This window comes from Argiope bruennichi, chromosome 6 (assembly GCF_947563725.1).
Source record: "Argiope bruennichi chromosome 6, qqArgBrue1.1, whole genome shotgun sequence".
NCBI lineage: Eukaryota > Metazoa > Arthropoda > Arachnida > Araneae > Araneidae > Argiope > Argiope bruennichi.
Genome location: NC_079156.1, coordinates 128,680,443 through 128,694,382, shown reverse-complemented (window position 1 = coordinate 128,694,382; position 13,940 = coordinate 128,680,443). Strand labels below are relative to the sequence as shown.

The 13,940-nt window shown below is 29.7% G+C and overlaps 1 protein-coding gene across 4 annotated transcripts in view; it reads left to right on the top strand.

The window, feature by feature from the left end:
• Nucleotides 1-13,940, top strand: part of LOC129971124 (mechanosensory protein 2-like) — a 116,062-nt gene that overhangs the window by 35,480 nt on the left and 66,642 nt on the right. The window contains exon 1 of one of the 4 annotated variants that reach the window (XM_056084617.1): nucleotides 1,709-1,899. The exons of the other annotated variants lie outside the window; for them this stretch is intronic. Coding sequence (XP_055940592.1) covers nucleotides 1,752-1,899 — 148 coding nt within the window. The 5' untranslated portion in view covers nucleotides 1,709-1,751. Of the gene's footprint in view, nucleotides 1-1,708; nucleotides 1,900-13,940 lie in introns of those variants that run through there. 4 annotated transcript variants of the gene reach the window in all.

Here is a 13,940-nt window from a genome sequence, read left to right as displayed (position 1 = left end):
TCAAAATGAAATTTATCTAAACATACTGTTGACATTAGTAATATTTTATTCATATATATATATATATATATATATATATATATATATATATATATATTTCTATTACAAATCAGCGGAATTTGGTCTCCCTGAAACTTCCTCGCATACTCTCTAATAAAGGTCTTACCATCCTCCCCACCATAAAAGTAAAGATGTTGGATAAAGCCATGAATGTTTTGCATCGCATTGGCGAATGCTAATTACGAAATATAGAATGTGTTGTGGCACATGGATCAAATCTGAATGATCGGACCGCCGCGACAGCATTAGTGGGAACTAAGATTGAGTCCTAAGAGCTAACAAACACCCTTCTCGTGGGAAACTCGCTCCATCAGCAGTAGAGAGTAGTTGACAGCACACCATTTCTCTATCTACCCAGGTAGCGAGAACCAACCACAATGCCAAAAGCTTCTCATCTTCATATCTGAGGTGGGCCCCGGTGGGACTAAATGTTAAATTACAGTACAATAAAATTTGCATGCAAATGTAACGCCATTTGATTTTGCCATTTGACCATTTACAACAATCGGCATTTGACCGATATTACAACAATGTTCATATGTAGAATAAATTTAACTAATGTTAGATAACCGAATTCATATCAGAACTTGAAATTTAACTTCTTAATTGTTGAGCCTGTGTAGCACACGGGCATCGAATTATCGCTTATTACACCTATAAGTTGAAATTAAATCATTCAAAGTAATTCTATACAAATTTATTATTTTTATATTATGTATATTAAATTTGTATTATATATGATAGTTCTATATACAAATTACACATACTCCACTAACCCCTCAATTATTCAACAAATTCTTAATTGAATCACTAAAACTGTACATTTCCGAAACGAAAGTTGTCATTTAATTAGATAATACGGAATGCAAAATAATTAAGTGGTCAAAAAATATTTTGTTTAGAGAACCATGAATATAAAGTTGTATTTAAAAACTAATTGAAATTAAACCCAACAAAATGTCCTATTGAATCAATTGTTCGCTGAGAGCAACTAATATGAACATAGATTTAATCGAGTGCAAAGTTAACCCTTTGCATTTAGAAGTTTCCTTTCTATCAACATTCAAGACGGCACATCATATTGATGTTTTATTTATTTATTTATTTTTTTAATTTAACTGTTAAAAATACCTGCAGAGTACTTAGAAGATATCGATTAAGCTTAAAACATATATATTTATTTTTCGGAGCAATAAACAAATTTTTATATTAGATGAATAATTATGCATCGAATAATTTTTCCGAGTGCAAAGGATTACATTTTTAGTTTAAATGATGTCGTTTTCTGACATCATAATCAGATGACACTTGAAATGACATCCACATTTAATATTTCCACACCACATCTGTTGATGTGAGTTTTAATGTGCGGAAGATTTAATATACTCTTGATATTTAAGCACAATATAATTTAAATTGGAGCTTGCACCTGCAAACCTTCCGTTTTTGAAGCTAAGATCCACCAAGCCAAATCCTTCCAATATAACTAAGAGATCAAGCATTTCTAAACCCAAGCTGCAAGCGCTCAAAACATTTAAAGATGAACATCTTTCATCTCTATACCGAAAGAGCGATCCCTTGGCGATCATCTTGGCATCCTTCCCTCAACGCCAAAGTGATCTTCTTAGGCGGGACGTCGGAGCCCGGAGATTTTCAGAGATCGTTCCGCGCGGGAAAGGGTTTGTGTTCGGATGTATGAGTCGAGCGACCGCTATCCCAACCCCCTTGTTGCCCCTCACCCCCATCCCAGTCCCCAGGTGCCTCGCCGCAACATGGAAGCAGACGAGAACAGTGAATACCGCGCCAAGATGGTGATGAGGACGGGATACAATGTCACAGGTGAGATGCAATTCAGTTTTCCTCCCTTTTACATCGTCGAACGCTTGTTACTTGCAGCCACAGCCGCCAACAATTCGATTTCTGCGGGTTTTGAAACTGTGGTTGCATCGAATATGAACGATTTTCGATTTCCTTTATCTTTGCAGGCTCTAAGAATTACATAGAGGCATGGAGATATATATTGTGATTCGAAATGAGGTTGCTTGCATGACGAATTTCTTCATTATTTAGTACACCCATTAGATATTTAAATGAATAAAAATAAATTTAAAAATGCATCTTGATTTGAAACGTTTTATTATATAAGATCCTTTATTTTACTTTTTGAAAAGATAATGCTTATAGGATTGATGCCATCTATAAAATCTGCGATGCGATATGCATACTTGAAAATCACGCCCAATACTTTATTGAGCAAATTATTAAATTTGACAGGCAATTCTTGGGAATAGGTTTATACTAATAAAGAGTTTATCAAAAGGTTATTATATTTTTAATACAAACCTAAAAGAAATTTAATAGAGTTATCAAATTTAATAGGCAATTAGTTCTTGAGAATATCTTTATATTTATAAAGGGGTTTTCAAAAAGATATTAGATTTTTATTAAATGCTTAATAGAAATTTAATCGAGTTACCAAATTTGACAGTTAGTTAGTTCTTGGGAGTTGGTTTATGCTAATAAAAGGATAATTAGTTTCCTTTTATATTAATATTCAAAGATAGGTTTATACTAATTTTCAAAGGATAATTAGATTTTTAATGAAAAATTAAAAAATCTAATTAAGTAATTAGAGAGAAAAGAGTCATTTTTCTTTGATTATAAAAAAAAGTCAAATAATTTTAAATGTGCTTTACAGCAACCTTTTTATGTATATTTTGTTTATATTTACAAGCGTTGTTTATATTACAAGCGTCGTTCTTTTTGTGCGCATATTATCTTTATTCTAATTAAGAGTAACTTTTTACAAAGAAAGACGAATAGAAATGAATACATTATCATTCTATGGTAAAGAAATTAAAATTGGAATAGAGATTTAGAACACCAATGCATAAGTTTTTTCTCAGAAAGTATACACAAAATATAAACATTCTAAACCGCATGAAAACAGGGAATAAAATCACCGACGCTTAATGAATATTTTATACAGAATGTTAATGCACGCTTTATACAGTATACCATTTAGTTGCAAATTTAGATAATAAGCAGTTATTTTTTTCATGCAACTAATACATGAAATCAGTGGGAGTGGTCACTTTCAAACTTTCTCACATATTCACCAATAAATATCTTATCCCCTTTTTCCGCGCAAAAGCGAGGACAAGTAAGGACGCGAATACTTTGTAAGCGCATTGGTGGACGATAGTTGCGAAATATACGTAGATTGGCGTGGATTTCGTATTTTCACTGAATCTTTCGAGAGAATATATATTTTTGACCTCTTTGTGCCTACTGATTGACAACAAAATTTGACATGAAACTGCAGTTATAGTTACAAGATAGCATAATAAAATTCATTGAGCCATTGCGTTTATTAGTTCTTGTTTTTGCATACATGCGAAAATTTAATAAATTTAATAAATATGTATATTTTAGATGCTAAATCTGTACATCAAATTATCCATTCAAATTCCGTTTTGTAATTATTGAGTACTGGAACAGCATGACAGATTTCCTGAGAATGGATTTCTTTCAAAATTTTATAGAAATCTGTACATTTGGGTGTAATTCTGCATACCAAATTTCAGTTGACTAGCTCAAAGCATTTTGGAATTATCGTTTTCATAGACAGACAGACATAATGCCAAAAATATGTTTTTCATACTCAAGGAGATTTGCAAAGTGCAGAACCATCAAAATCTTGCGTTCCAATTTTTTGACGATTGCCATGCTTCCTCTGTACTTCAGATACAAAAGATCAACTCTATTGAAGAAATAGAGTACATAGAATACATAAAGTACTATAAAATAGTATACATAGAAAAAATATATAAATAAAATATAGAGGAAAAATGTTATATCATTATTAAAAATTAATTAATGAAAGGTATAAATTTATAACTTTATATAAAATGTTCTTCTATAAATTTTATTTATTATGTGTCTAGTTTTAATTATATTTCAGTAATTCGTTTTGTTTGATGATGATAATTTTCCTTAATTATTTCAAATTTAGGATTTATTTTTGTACGTATTTGAATCGTTGGCATTTAATAGAGGTAACACTACTTATGCATGAATAAAACATAATAATTCCCAAAATTAAAAAAAAAAAGTAAAGATTTTTTTTTGTGTTGCGCATTGAAAACGAAATAAATTGGAACAAAAAGTAATCTCTTCTGCTAATTAATATTTCTCTTAAGGAAAAAGGGATTTTTTTTAAATAGTACATATTTAATTGCAGTGAAAAAGTGATTTAATTTTTAAATGGTGCATCAATATTTGTAAACAAATATAATTAAGGAAATATTTTAACTTACAAGATTAGTTTGGACAAAAAAAAATTAAAAAAATGAATAAATATTTTTTTAAAAATCGTTTGAAAGATTTGAAAAAAAATATTCACTCATATATACAAAAAAAAAAAAAAAAAAAAACTACTCTGGATATTTTATTTATATTTTTCAGCATGATAATGTTTCTAGGCTGGCATATTTTGAGTAAATTCTGCAAAATCGATCACCAGGCTAATTATAAAGGCAAACTGATGGATCCTCCAGCTACTAATAGGATACGTACCATATGATATATTGTAATAAATGCTCACTAAAGATTTGGTTTTCGAAATTTTATTTATGTTTCCATTTAATTAAAAATCAAATGAAATTTGAAAGCTTGAATAACTTTGGAGTATTCTTTTACTTTCAAATTAAGAATATTAGCTTTACAATGATACTGATTTTATATCCTGTAATTTTTTCCTTTACTTTTAATAAATTTTTCAATTTTTTTTATAACCACTGAAAGAATAGATTTTTACCATTAATTCGCTATGGTAATATCCAGTACCCTGTTTTGGACTTTCACAATTTAGCATTTGATTTAAAAATAAGAAAACTGATATTTTGAAAATATTTAATTTTTAAGATTTGCTTGATTATTTATTTTAAATTTAATAGAAACATATCGAATCTTGTAGCTTGTATTATTTTGATTTAATTATAAGAATTTTTAAATTTATTTTAGGAACAATGGTAGAATATTACTGAAATTCAGACGATAGCATTCTTTCTAACAAAAGTTTTTGATATAATTTGAGGAATTTGCTAACTCAGCGATTCTCAACCTGTGGGGTGCGCCCCCCTAGGGGGGCGCGAACACACTAGAGGGGGGTCGCGAGAATATCCAAGATAAAATATTATTTAAAAAAATTGATCAACTGACTGAAAAGAAAGCAAACATACACATATAAAACAAAATACATTTCGACATATTTAATAACTTATTAAAGTAAAACAACTTACTAAATCAAAATTTACTTAATTAAAGCATACTAAATTAAAAACAAATTTAATAATTATTAGTGACTTCCTTGGGCCTGTCTTTCAGAGCAAAATTTTTCGACGGAAGGCTTAATATTAGAAATAGCCAATCTCAGTTATGTTTCTATATTTAGCCGAGATCTGTATTTTGTCTTCAAAGAAGCCACAGCAGAAAATCCAGTTTCACAAAGGTAGGATGTTGAAAATGGCAATAGCATGCGAAATGCCTTTGTTTTTAGTGCAGAAAAATCATCCTCTACTCCTGCCCAAAATTCAAATAGTGATTTATTACTAAATTGTCTTTTAGTTTCGCCACTTGTAGTGAAGTCTATGAATTTTTCTTCCTCATCAATTGAGAGTCCTTCGGGAGTCTTATGAAATGAATCCCTAACCCACTCGTAACTTGCTATCAGTTTGTCGTCAACAAGAAAATACCTTTTAAAATTCTTTGCCAGCATGAAAATGATTTTCAATGGTTACAAAAGCAACTTTTACCTGTTCTTCTTTAGCCTTGTAAATTTTTGTACAATCATCCACATTTGCAAACATTGTCAGGTTTTTTTGCCTTAAATTTCGGTTCCACAATTCCAATTTTCTACAAAAAGCATTAACTTTATCACTCGTATACAACATATGTCTGTTTGCTCCTTGGAGTTGAAGATTCAAGTTATTTAATTTCTAGAATATGTCGACCCAGTAGTTTAATTTCATCACAAATAAACCATCGCGAAAATTGTCAGCCTTCGGTATGTTTTCTTCTTCTAGGAAAATGGCGAGTTCTCTTAATTCATAAACACGTTGCAAAAATTTCCCACGCGATAACCATCTTGCCTCGCAATAAAATAGTAACGCTGAATATACTGAACCCATATCTTTATAAAGTGCGGAAAAGATTCTCGATTTCAGGGGTCTTATTTTTATATAATTTACTACGGTTACAACCGTAGTTAACACAATATTCATACAAGGACTCATTTCTTTCGAAACCAAAGCTTCTCTGCGGATCCTTCAATGTATCCAGACCCACTGAGGCGATTTTTCTTTTACAAGTGCTTGTATACCTTGGAATATTCCGGACATTGAACGAGCACCATCGGTGCATATTCCGACGCAATTTTTCCATTCTATTTTTGCCTCATTCATAAAATCATTTAAAATAGCAAATACTGCGAGCGCTGATGTTTTGAGTTCTATTGGTTTGCAGAAAAGTAGTTCTTCTACTACTGATATATTATCACAAATTCGAACATAGGCGATTAAATGAGCATCTTTATTACTATTTGTTGCTTCATCAAGCTGTACTGAAAACAATTTGTCACGCAACTTCACGAAAAGCTGATACTGTACATCTTCAGCTATATCACCAATTCGACGAGCAACAGTATCATTTGAAAGAGATATGGACTGCAATTGTTTTGAAAAATTATCTCCGAACATATTTTCTGCAATCTCAATTTGCTGCTGGCAAGATAAGCTCTTCACCAATGGTGTGAGGGTTTTTACATCTGGCTATTTGATATGAAACTTTGTAAGATGCAATTAAAGCTTTTTTTATTCACAAAGTTTCTTTAAAAGGTAATTTTTGCTTTTTATATGATTTTAATTTTAATTCGAAGAATTATCTGGGTTTGTTTTACTCACTATGAAGCGTTTCCAGATGTCGTCGTTTAAGTTTATTAGGTTTCATGCTGTCTGCGGCTAAAATTTTTGAGCAAATTACACACATGGGCCTTTCTTCTTCATTTACTTCAGTACTGATAAACCCAACATTTAAGTATTCTTGAGAATATTTTCTTGGTTTTATTTTCGGAACCACGCTCGTCTGCAGTTGTGGTGGGATAGGCACCGCACTTCATTATGCTACGGAATGCATCCTTACAATCTCCTGGCATATGAAAAAACCATCACCAAGCCATGAACAGGAATGGCTGAAAAGAGTCGCCGGCAACTTCCTTTCCAGGCAAAAAATACACAGTATAATTAAATTTATAAGTGGAAATAGAGACCTATTCTCGCCTCCATAACACTCAACATCAAGTCTCATACCAAAAAAGACTAAGGGGAAAAACAAGCACTGCAGTCTCCTGTCACACATTTCAATCAAACAGAGATTGTCTACATTTCCATTTCTCAAATCATTTTCCATCTGATTTTTTTTAAACTGCATCTTGATCTACTATAACATAAAAAATGTGAACACAGATTATATGTATATTTTTACAAATTTTATCTCTCAATCTGCATTATATTTCTAAGTTAATTACTACAAATTGTAATTCTAAGTTGAAAAATTATGTAAACGGTCTCATCATAATATAATTTTTTATATAATTGTAAATTTTGTAAATAGTTATTTTTGTTTCGTTTTCCTACTGTAAATATTTTGTTAATTAAATAAAATTCCCGTAACATGCGTACCAAACCGTTCAGTGACCAGAATGGTCACGGATACGGGGGTATGAGACGGCGTTCTGTTCTGTGTATTTGTTGGTGCTTGACTATCGTCTAATTCTCGCTTACTTCCGCTTAAAAATTTATCCACGAGTCTGCATAAATTTACTGCCTTGAATATTTAATAATGCAATTAACACGAAAACATGCATAACATACACATTCACGTTCGATTCGATAGCGATAGAAGAATCGACTCGAATGAGACTGGCAGGAATTGAAACTTGCGTTATCGAACATTTTCCTCCTTTCTACGAGAAAACATTTGCTCTGCGCCTGCTCGAGACGGCATCGGTCGTGTGGATTCCCTTCCACAAACATAACTTTTTGTTTGTTTGATTGATTAGTCGTGCTTCTGTTTTATTTCTTTTATTATTCGAAAAAATGTATTCCCTGTTTCTAAATTTAGCTCACCTCGTCTAGGTTAACTTTCATTAAAGAATTTTTCTACTTTCATATTCTTTTAACGTTATCTCCATGTTTGGCTTTCATTTCAAATATAATATTTAAATTTTCGCTTACATTCGCTTCATCTGTACACCATCCGCTTGGCAAAAGGCCACATGTGGTTTCTCGCCAATGTTGGCTCGCTTTTACTCTTGTTTTAGCAGTTAGTTAAAAATAATTTAAAAACAAAATCCAAAACACTCAATATGCATTATTGTTGTATACATTTTATTGTAAGCGGGGGGGGGGGCGATGAATATTATGATTGAAAACTGGGCTGCGAATACTGAAAGGTTGAGAAACACTGTGCTAACTCGATTTAGATTCGATGGATAAATTATTTTATAAAAACACAGACGATAAAATAAATAAAGCTTTTTAATATTTATTTAGATTGGCAAATTTCTATCTGTATCTAAATTTCTATCAAATGAAAAAAATAATCATTTCCGACAGCATACGAAGGTAGCTCATATAAAAAGAATGAAAAAAAATTGAATTTTTTATTCAATCCAAATATGAAAAAGATATCATCCTTCAGAATAATCGGTCAATTTGAAGTATTTTGTGCTTAACTGTACTGGTTGAGTTCAGCTAAACAGATCCAAAGATTGAATACAAAGAAGTCATCCATTTCAATAATCGATCAATGTCTAAAGAATTTTGTACTTATCGCTATTGGTTGAATGTAACTAGGCCAAATGTAAAAGAATTCGATTCCATTCATCATTTCAGCTGCTTCGGATATAAGGATGAAAAAAATTAAACAAAATATATAAGGATTTTTGTTTTTATATAAAATATTATATAAATATGGCATTGTGATGTAATTAGCATATTTCGGAAATATTTATATTTAACTGTCGCTTTTAGTTTTTGGATGAATGAATCATAATTGCTGTAAAAAAACATTGTATAATTTTTTTATCTATATATTTGGCTTGTAGTTAATGATGAAGTCATTAAATCTTAATTATTAACTATTTATATTTTAGAGCAACTTTTTACTTTCTCGTTTACGTAGTACAGAGGAAGTATAGTAATCATATGAGAAATTCGAAAAACACATTTCTGGTAAATGTCCATCTATTTGCGACAAAGATTACACAAAAATGCTTTGAGCTAGATGGTTGAAATTTGGCATACAGTCTTTACACTAAATTTGAAGATATCTTCAAATTTTGAATAATCTCTTTTCAGAGGAAGTGTGTCTGTCCGAATATAAGTTAACACGATAATGACAAAACGAAGAGAACTATATGCATAAAATTCGGTACACAGATTTATATATCGTGTAGACATCTGTCAAATTTTGAGCGAAATCCAACTACGGGTTGATTGTCTGTCGGTCTATCTTTATTAGAAAAATGTAAACGCGATAATACAAAAATACAATGACTTAAATATGTTAAATTAAGTGTATGATTCTGTGACAAGTACGGTTTTGTGCAAATTTTTGTTTCAGTTGGTTGAGAAAAATGTATCTAAAACCCAAATTCGATTTTTGGATACGATTAACGAACGCCTTTGATTAATCTCCAAATAACTTGCCAAGGATGGCACGATAGATTCAGTAAAAATACTAAATTCGCGCCAAATATTAATATTTTGTATTTATTGCACGCCAATGCTATGCAAGGCGCTCTCTGACATGTTAAAGTGTATGGAAGAATGTTGAGGAGACTATTCTAGCTGGTTTTCTTTATAGACAGATTCTCTACGGGCGAAATATACACGGAACGGTATTGTTTTTAATTCAGTACATTTTTTTAATGACCTCTAAACACACAGTTTTGTGAAAATTTGATCAGTCTGTATACTGACATTAAGCGAGCTTCCATCATTCTTATAGTAATCTTCCTATTAAAATCAGACAATTTAAGGATTTTATATTCGTGACCACGTGCCTACATTATTGCTGTAGATACATAGGTGTGTTTATTAAAACGCGTGGACAACGAAAGAAGAAATTGAATAATTACTAATGTAATTAATTCTTTCCTTTCAAAGGAATGCGAAAACTTTAAATAATGCAATTATTTAGGCTCAAACTTTTATATCCGAAAATACATTGAAATTGGACAACAGCGGGCCTTTTAATGAAGCTTTAATATTGCTTTAAGAAATGAAATTAGAAAAAAAAAACATTTTCCGTTTGGATCGAATATTTCTTATTATGGTAGATGTTTAAAATTATAATATCGTAATAGTTCTACCATCTCAATAAATCACATTGCTAATTTAAAATCAATTAATCAAAATATAGTAACCAAGTTCATAATCAAAGTACATATCTTCAAGAATTCATGTTGAGAATGGATAGTCTGCAAATGTTTAATTAAATTGTTTTTAAAGGCAGCTTTAGATAATTACTTCTGATGGCCAATGATAATAGTGCAGGCTTAAATTATCCATTTAAATTTATTATTAATTTTTTTTATTTAGGAAGAAGTTGATAAAACAGAACAAATTATACAAACAAAACAATATTAAAAAAACCCAATTGTTTTTCGAGGGGGGGGGGCGATGAATAATCGACAAAGCCAACTTCAAAGAATTTTCTTTCCTTTTTTTTTCAAAGAAATTTGAAATTTATTTAATTTTTTAACTTTATTTAAACTTATTTATTTAATTTAAACTACGTTATTTAATCTCACCATTTGCTTTGAATAATTATTTCTAATAACCAGAAGTAATCGTGGAGTTTAAATTATCTGTTTAAATTCATTTTTTATGGGGATTTAAATTTGTTGTTTAAACTTTTTTATTTAGGGAGAAATGGATGCAAATCATTAATAAAAAAAAATTGGTGGTTGGGGGGGGGGATGAATCATCGACAAATTCAATTCACTAAAAATTTAATGTAACATCTTTGTTAATGAAATTTGCAATTTATTTAATTTTTAAAACTTTATTTCAATTTATTTATTGAATTTAAACTATATTATTTAAAATCACTACTCGCTTTGGATAATTTTTTCTAATAGCCAGTGGTAATCGTGCGATTTAAATTATGTATTTAAATTTATTATTAATGGCTTTTTTAATTTGTTATTTAGGAGAGATTGGTGTAAAATAATCAACAAAAAAGTAGTTTTTTTTAACGAAGGGGGGACGAATCATCGACAGTCAATTCATGAAGAATTTAATATAACCTTTTTTTAATGAAATTTCCAATTTATTTAATTTTGTTAACTTCTATCATGTGAGAACATGATGTTGTTTTGGTTTGAGGTTTTTGAAGCCTCAAAAGGCGTAGGCAACAAATTGGCGATTTATCACTTTTGAGACATCAGTTTTTCGCTTTTAGGTTATTAGAAATTAATGCAGAAGGTTGTCACATTTGGCGATTTATCGACAACTAACTTTCCAAATTATTCATTCTCTGAATTCTTACGAATTGTCTTAATTGATTTAAGTCATTAACCAGTTTAAAATTGTTTGAAACAATCACGAGACTATCAGACTTAAAAAATAATAATGTTCTCACATGATAATTTGAAATTTGCGATCGTAGATTTCATTATTATTTTTTTATTTAAACTTATTTATTCAATTTCAACTATATTACTTAAATTCAAGATTTGCTTTCAGCATTGTAATTGAGTAGGAACATTTAAGCTAAAAATAACATTAAAAGTGTTTTTTTTAATTTAAACTTAGAAGTCCATCTCACGTTCTCCGCCATTTTTCTAACTAGTTAATTCATCTATTAAACATCTTTTATGTTATTAAAAAAACCCACTTATATTCATATACCTGATTAGAGTATCCATTGTATAACACATCTAGAAAACTATTCACTGGAAATGAATAGCGTTAAGAGATAAATGGCGGAGCAAAAAGAGAGAGACCCTCGACATTTTTATCCCCAAGATGAGTGGAATAAATGTCTCATAAATGACCCCAGTCTGCGAACTAGATGATCTTGTCTACTAATTTTCTGTGACAGCTGAATATATGGCAGCATTTCTGCAGCTGGATGCACTTGCGTAGGCGACATTTCTTCCACATGGTATAGCTTTTACCCTTACAAATATCTCTGATTTCCAGGAATTGAACTGGTTTGTTGGAATTTATAGTGGGAGGATAATGCTATGTCATAAGAATAGTTAATATGAACTTTCATTTGAATCATTGCTAATATATTCTATTTAACTAGTATATTGTTGTTTAATGAAAAGACTGTAAAATTTGTCCAGACTTTTTTAATGGACGATTTTTTTAAGATTATTTCAATCTTAACCCTTTGACATACACATTTATTTAACCTACTTACTCAAAGACAACGGAAGGTTTCCTTATTTGGATTAGCTCTACATTTTTAATAATAGTAAAATAATAATAATAATAGATAAGACAACAGAAGATTTCCTTATTTGGATTAGCTCTACATTTTTAATAATAGTAAAATAATAATAATAATAGATAGGACAACGGATGGTTTCCTTATTTGGATTAGCTCTACATTTTTAATAATAGTAATAATAGATAAGACAACAGTAGGTTTCCTTATTTGGATTAGCTCTACATTTTTAATAATAGTAATAATAGATAAGACAACGGAAGGTTTCCTTATTTGGATTAGCTCTAATTTTTAATAATAGTAAAATAATAGTAATAATAGATAGGACAACGGATGGTTTCCTTATTTGAATTAACTCTACATTTTTAATAATAGTATAATAATAATAGCAATAGATATGACAACAGAAGATTTCCTTATTTGGATTAGCTCTAATTTTTAATAATAGTAATAATAGATAAGACAACGGATGGTTTCCTTATTTGAATTAGCTCTACATTTTTAATAATAGTATAATAATAATAGCAATAGAAAAGACAACAGAAGATTTCCTTATTTGGATTAGCTTTAATTTTTAATAATAGTAAAATAATAGTAATAATAGATAAGAAAACAGAAGGTTTCCTTATTTGAATTAGCTCTACATTTTTAATAATAGTAGAATAATAATAAATAATTTTGATAAAAAAGTTAGTTGAATTTATTTGTAATTCATTTACCTTTAAAACGTTATAATTAAATTTGTTTTAAGAATTACAATTTAATTTAGAAAAATAATGAATAAAAAACCCCGAGTCATCTATTAAATAACATAAATAAATTCCTTAAAATGAACCATCAATAACTTTAACAACACGATTAAAGCAGATGATTCTCAAACTCGCATTAGCACATATTGTAACTCAAGTAAGACATTTTGTACACTGTGTCATTTGCTCTTTTTTCTTTGTTTCCTCACAACAGTACTATATTACGTGTATAAGCTTCTGCTTTTTTAAAAATAACATTTGATGTAATTTTGTTAATTCATTTTGCTTAGGTTTGTTACACTTCGAATTTATGATGAGTCTTTTTGATTATAGCTGGTTTCTAATTATTCCTCCAATTCAAGATCATACTCTTATGGATTTTTAAAAGTCCAATTCATTCAGTCGTTTAGAGTTCGATCTGAGCAATTTTTTGAATTACAACAACAAAAAAAGTAATCTAAATTATTTGAACAAAATCATTATTGAAGAGTATATCTAAACAAATTTCGCCTCTGAAAATATAATAGCAATATTTTTGTTACTTAGTACTTTAAAACAGTCTAAGGAATATTTGTCGTCTGATAAAATATTAAAATGATGATATCT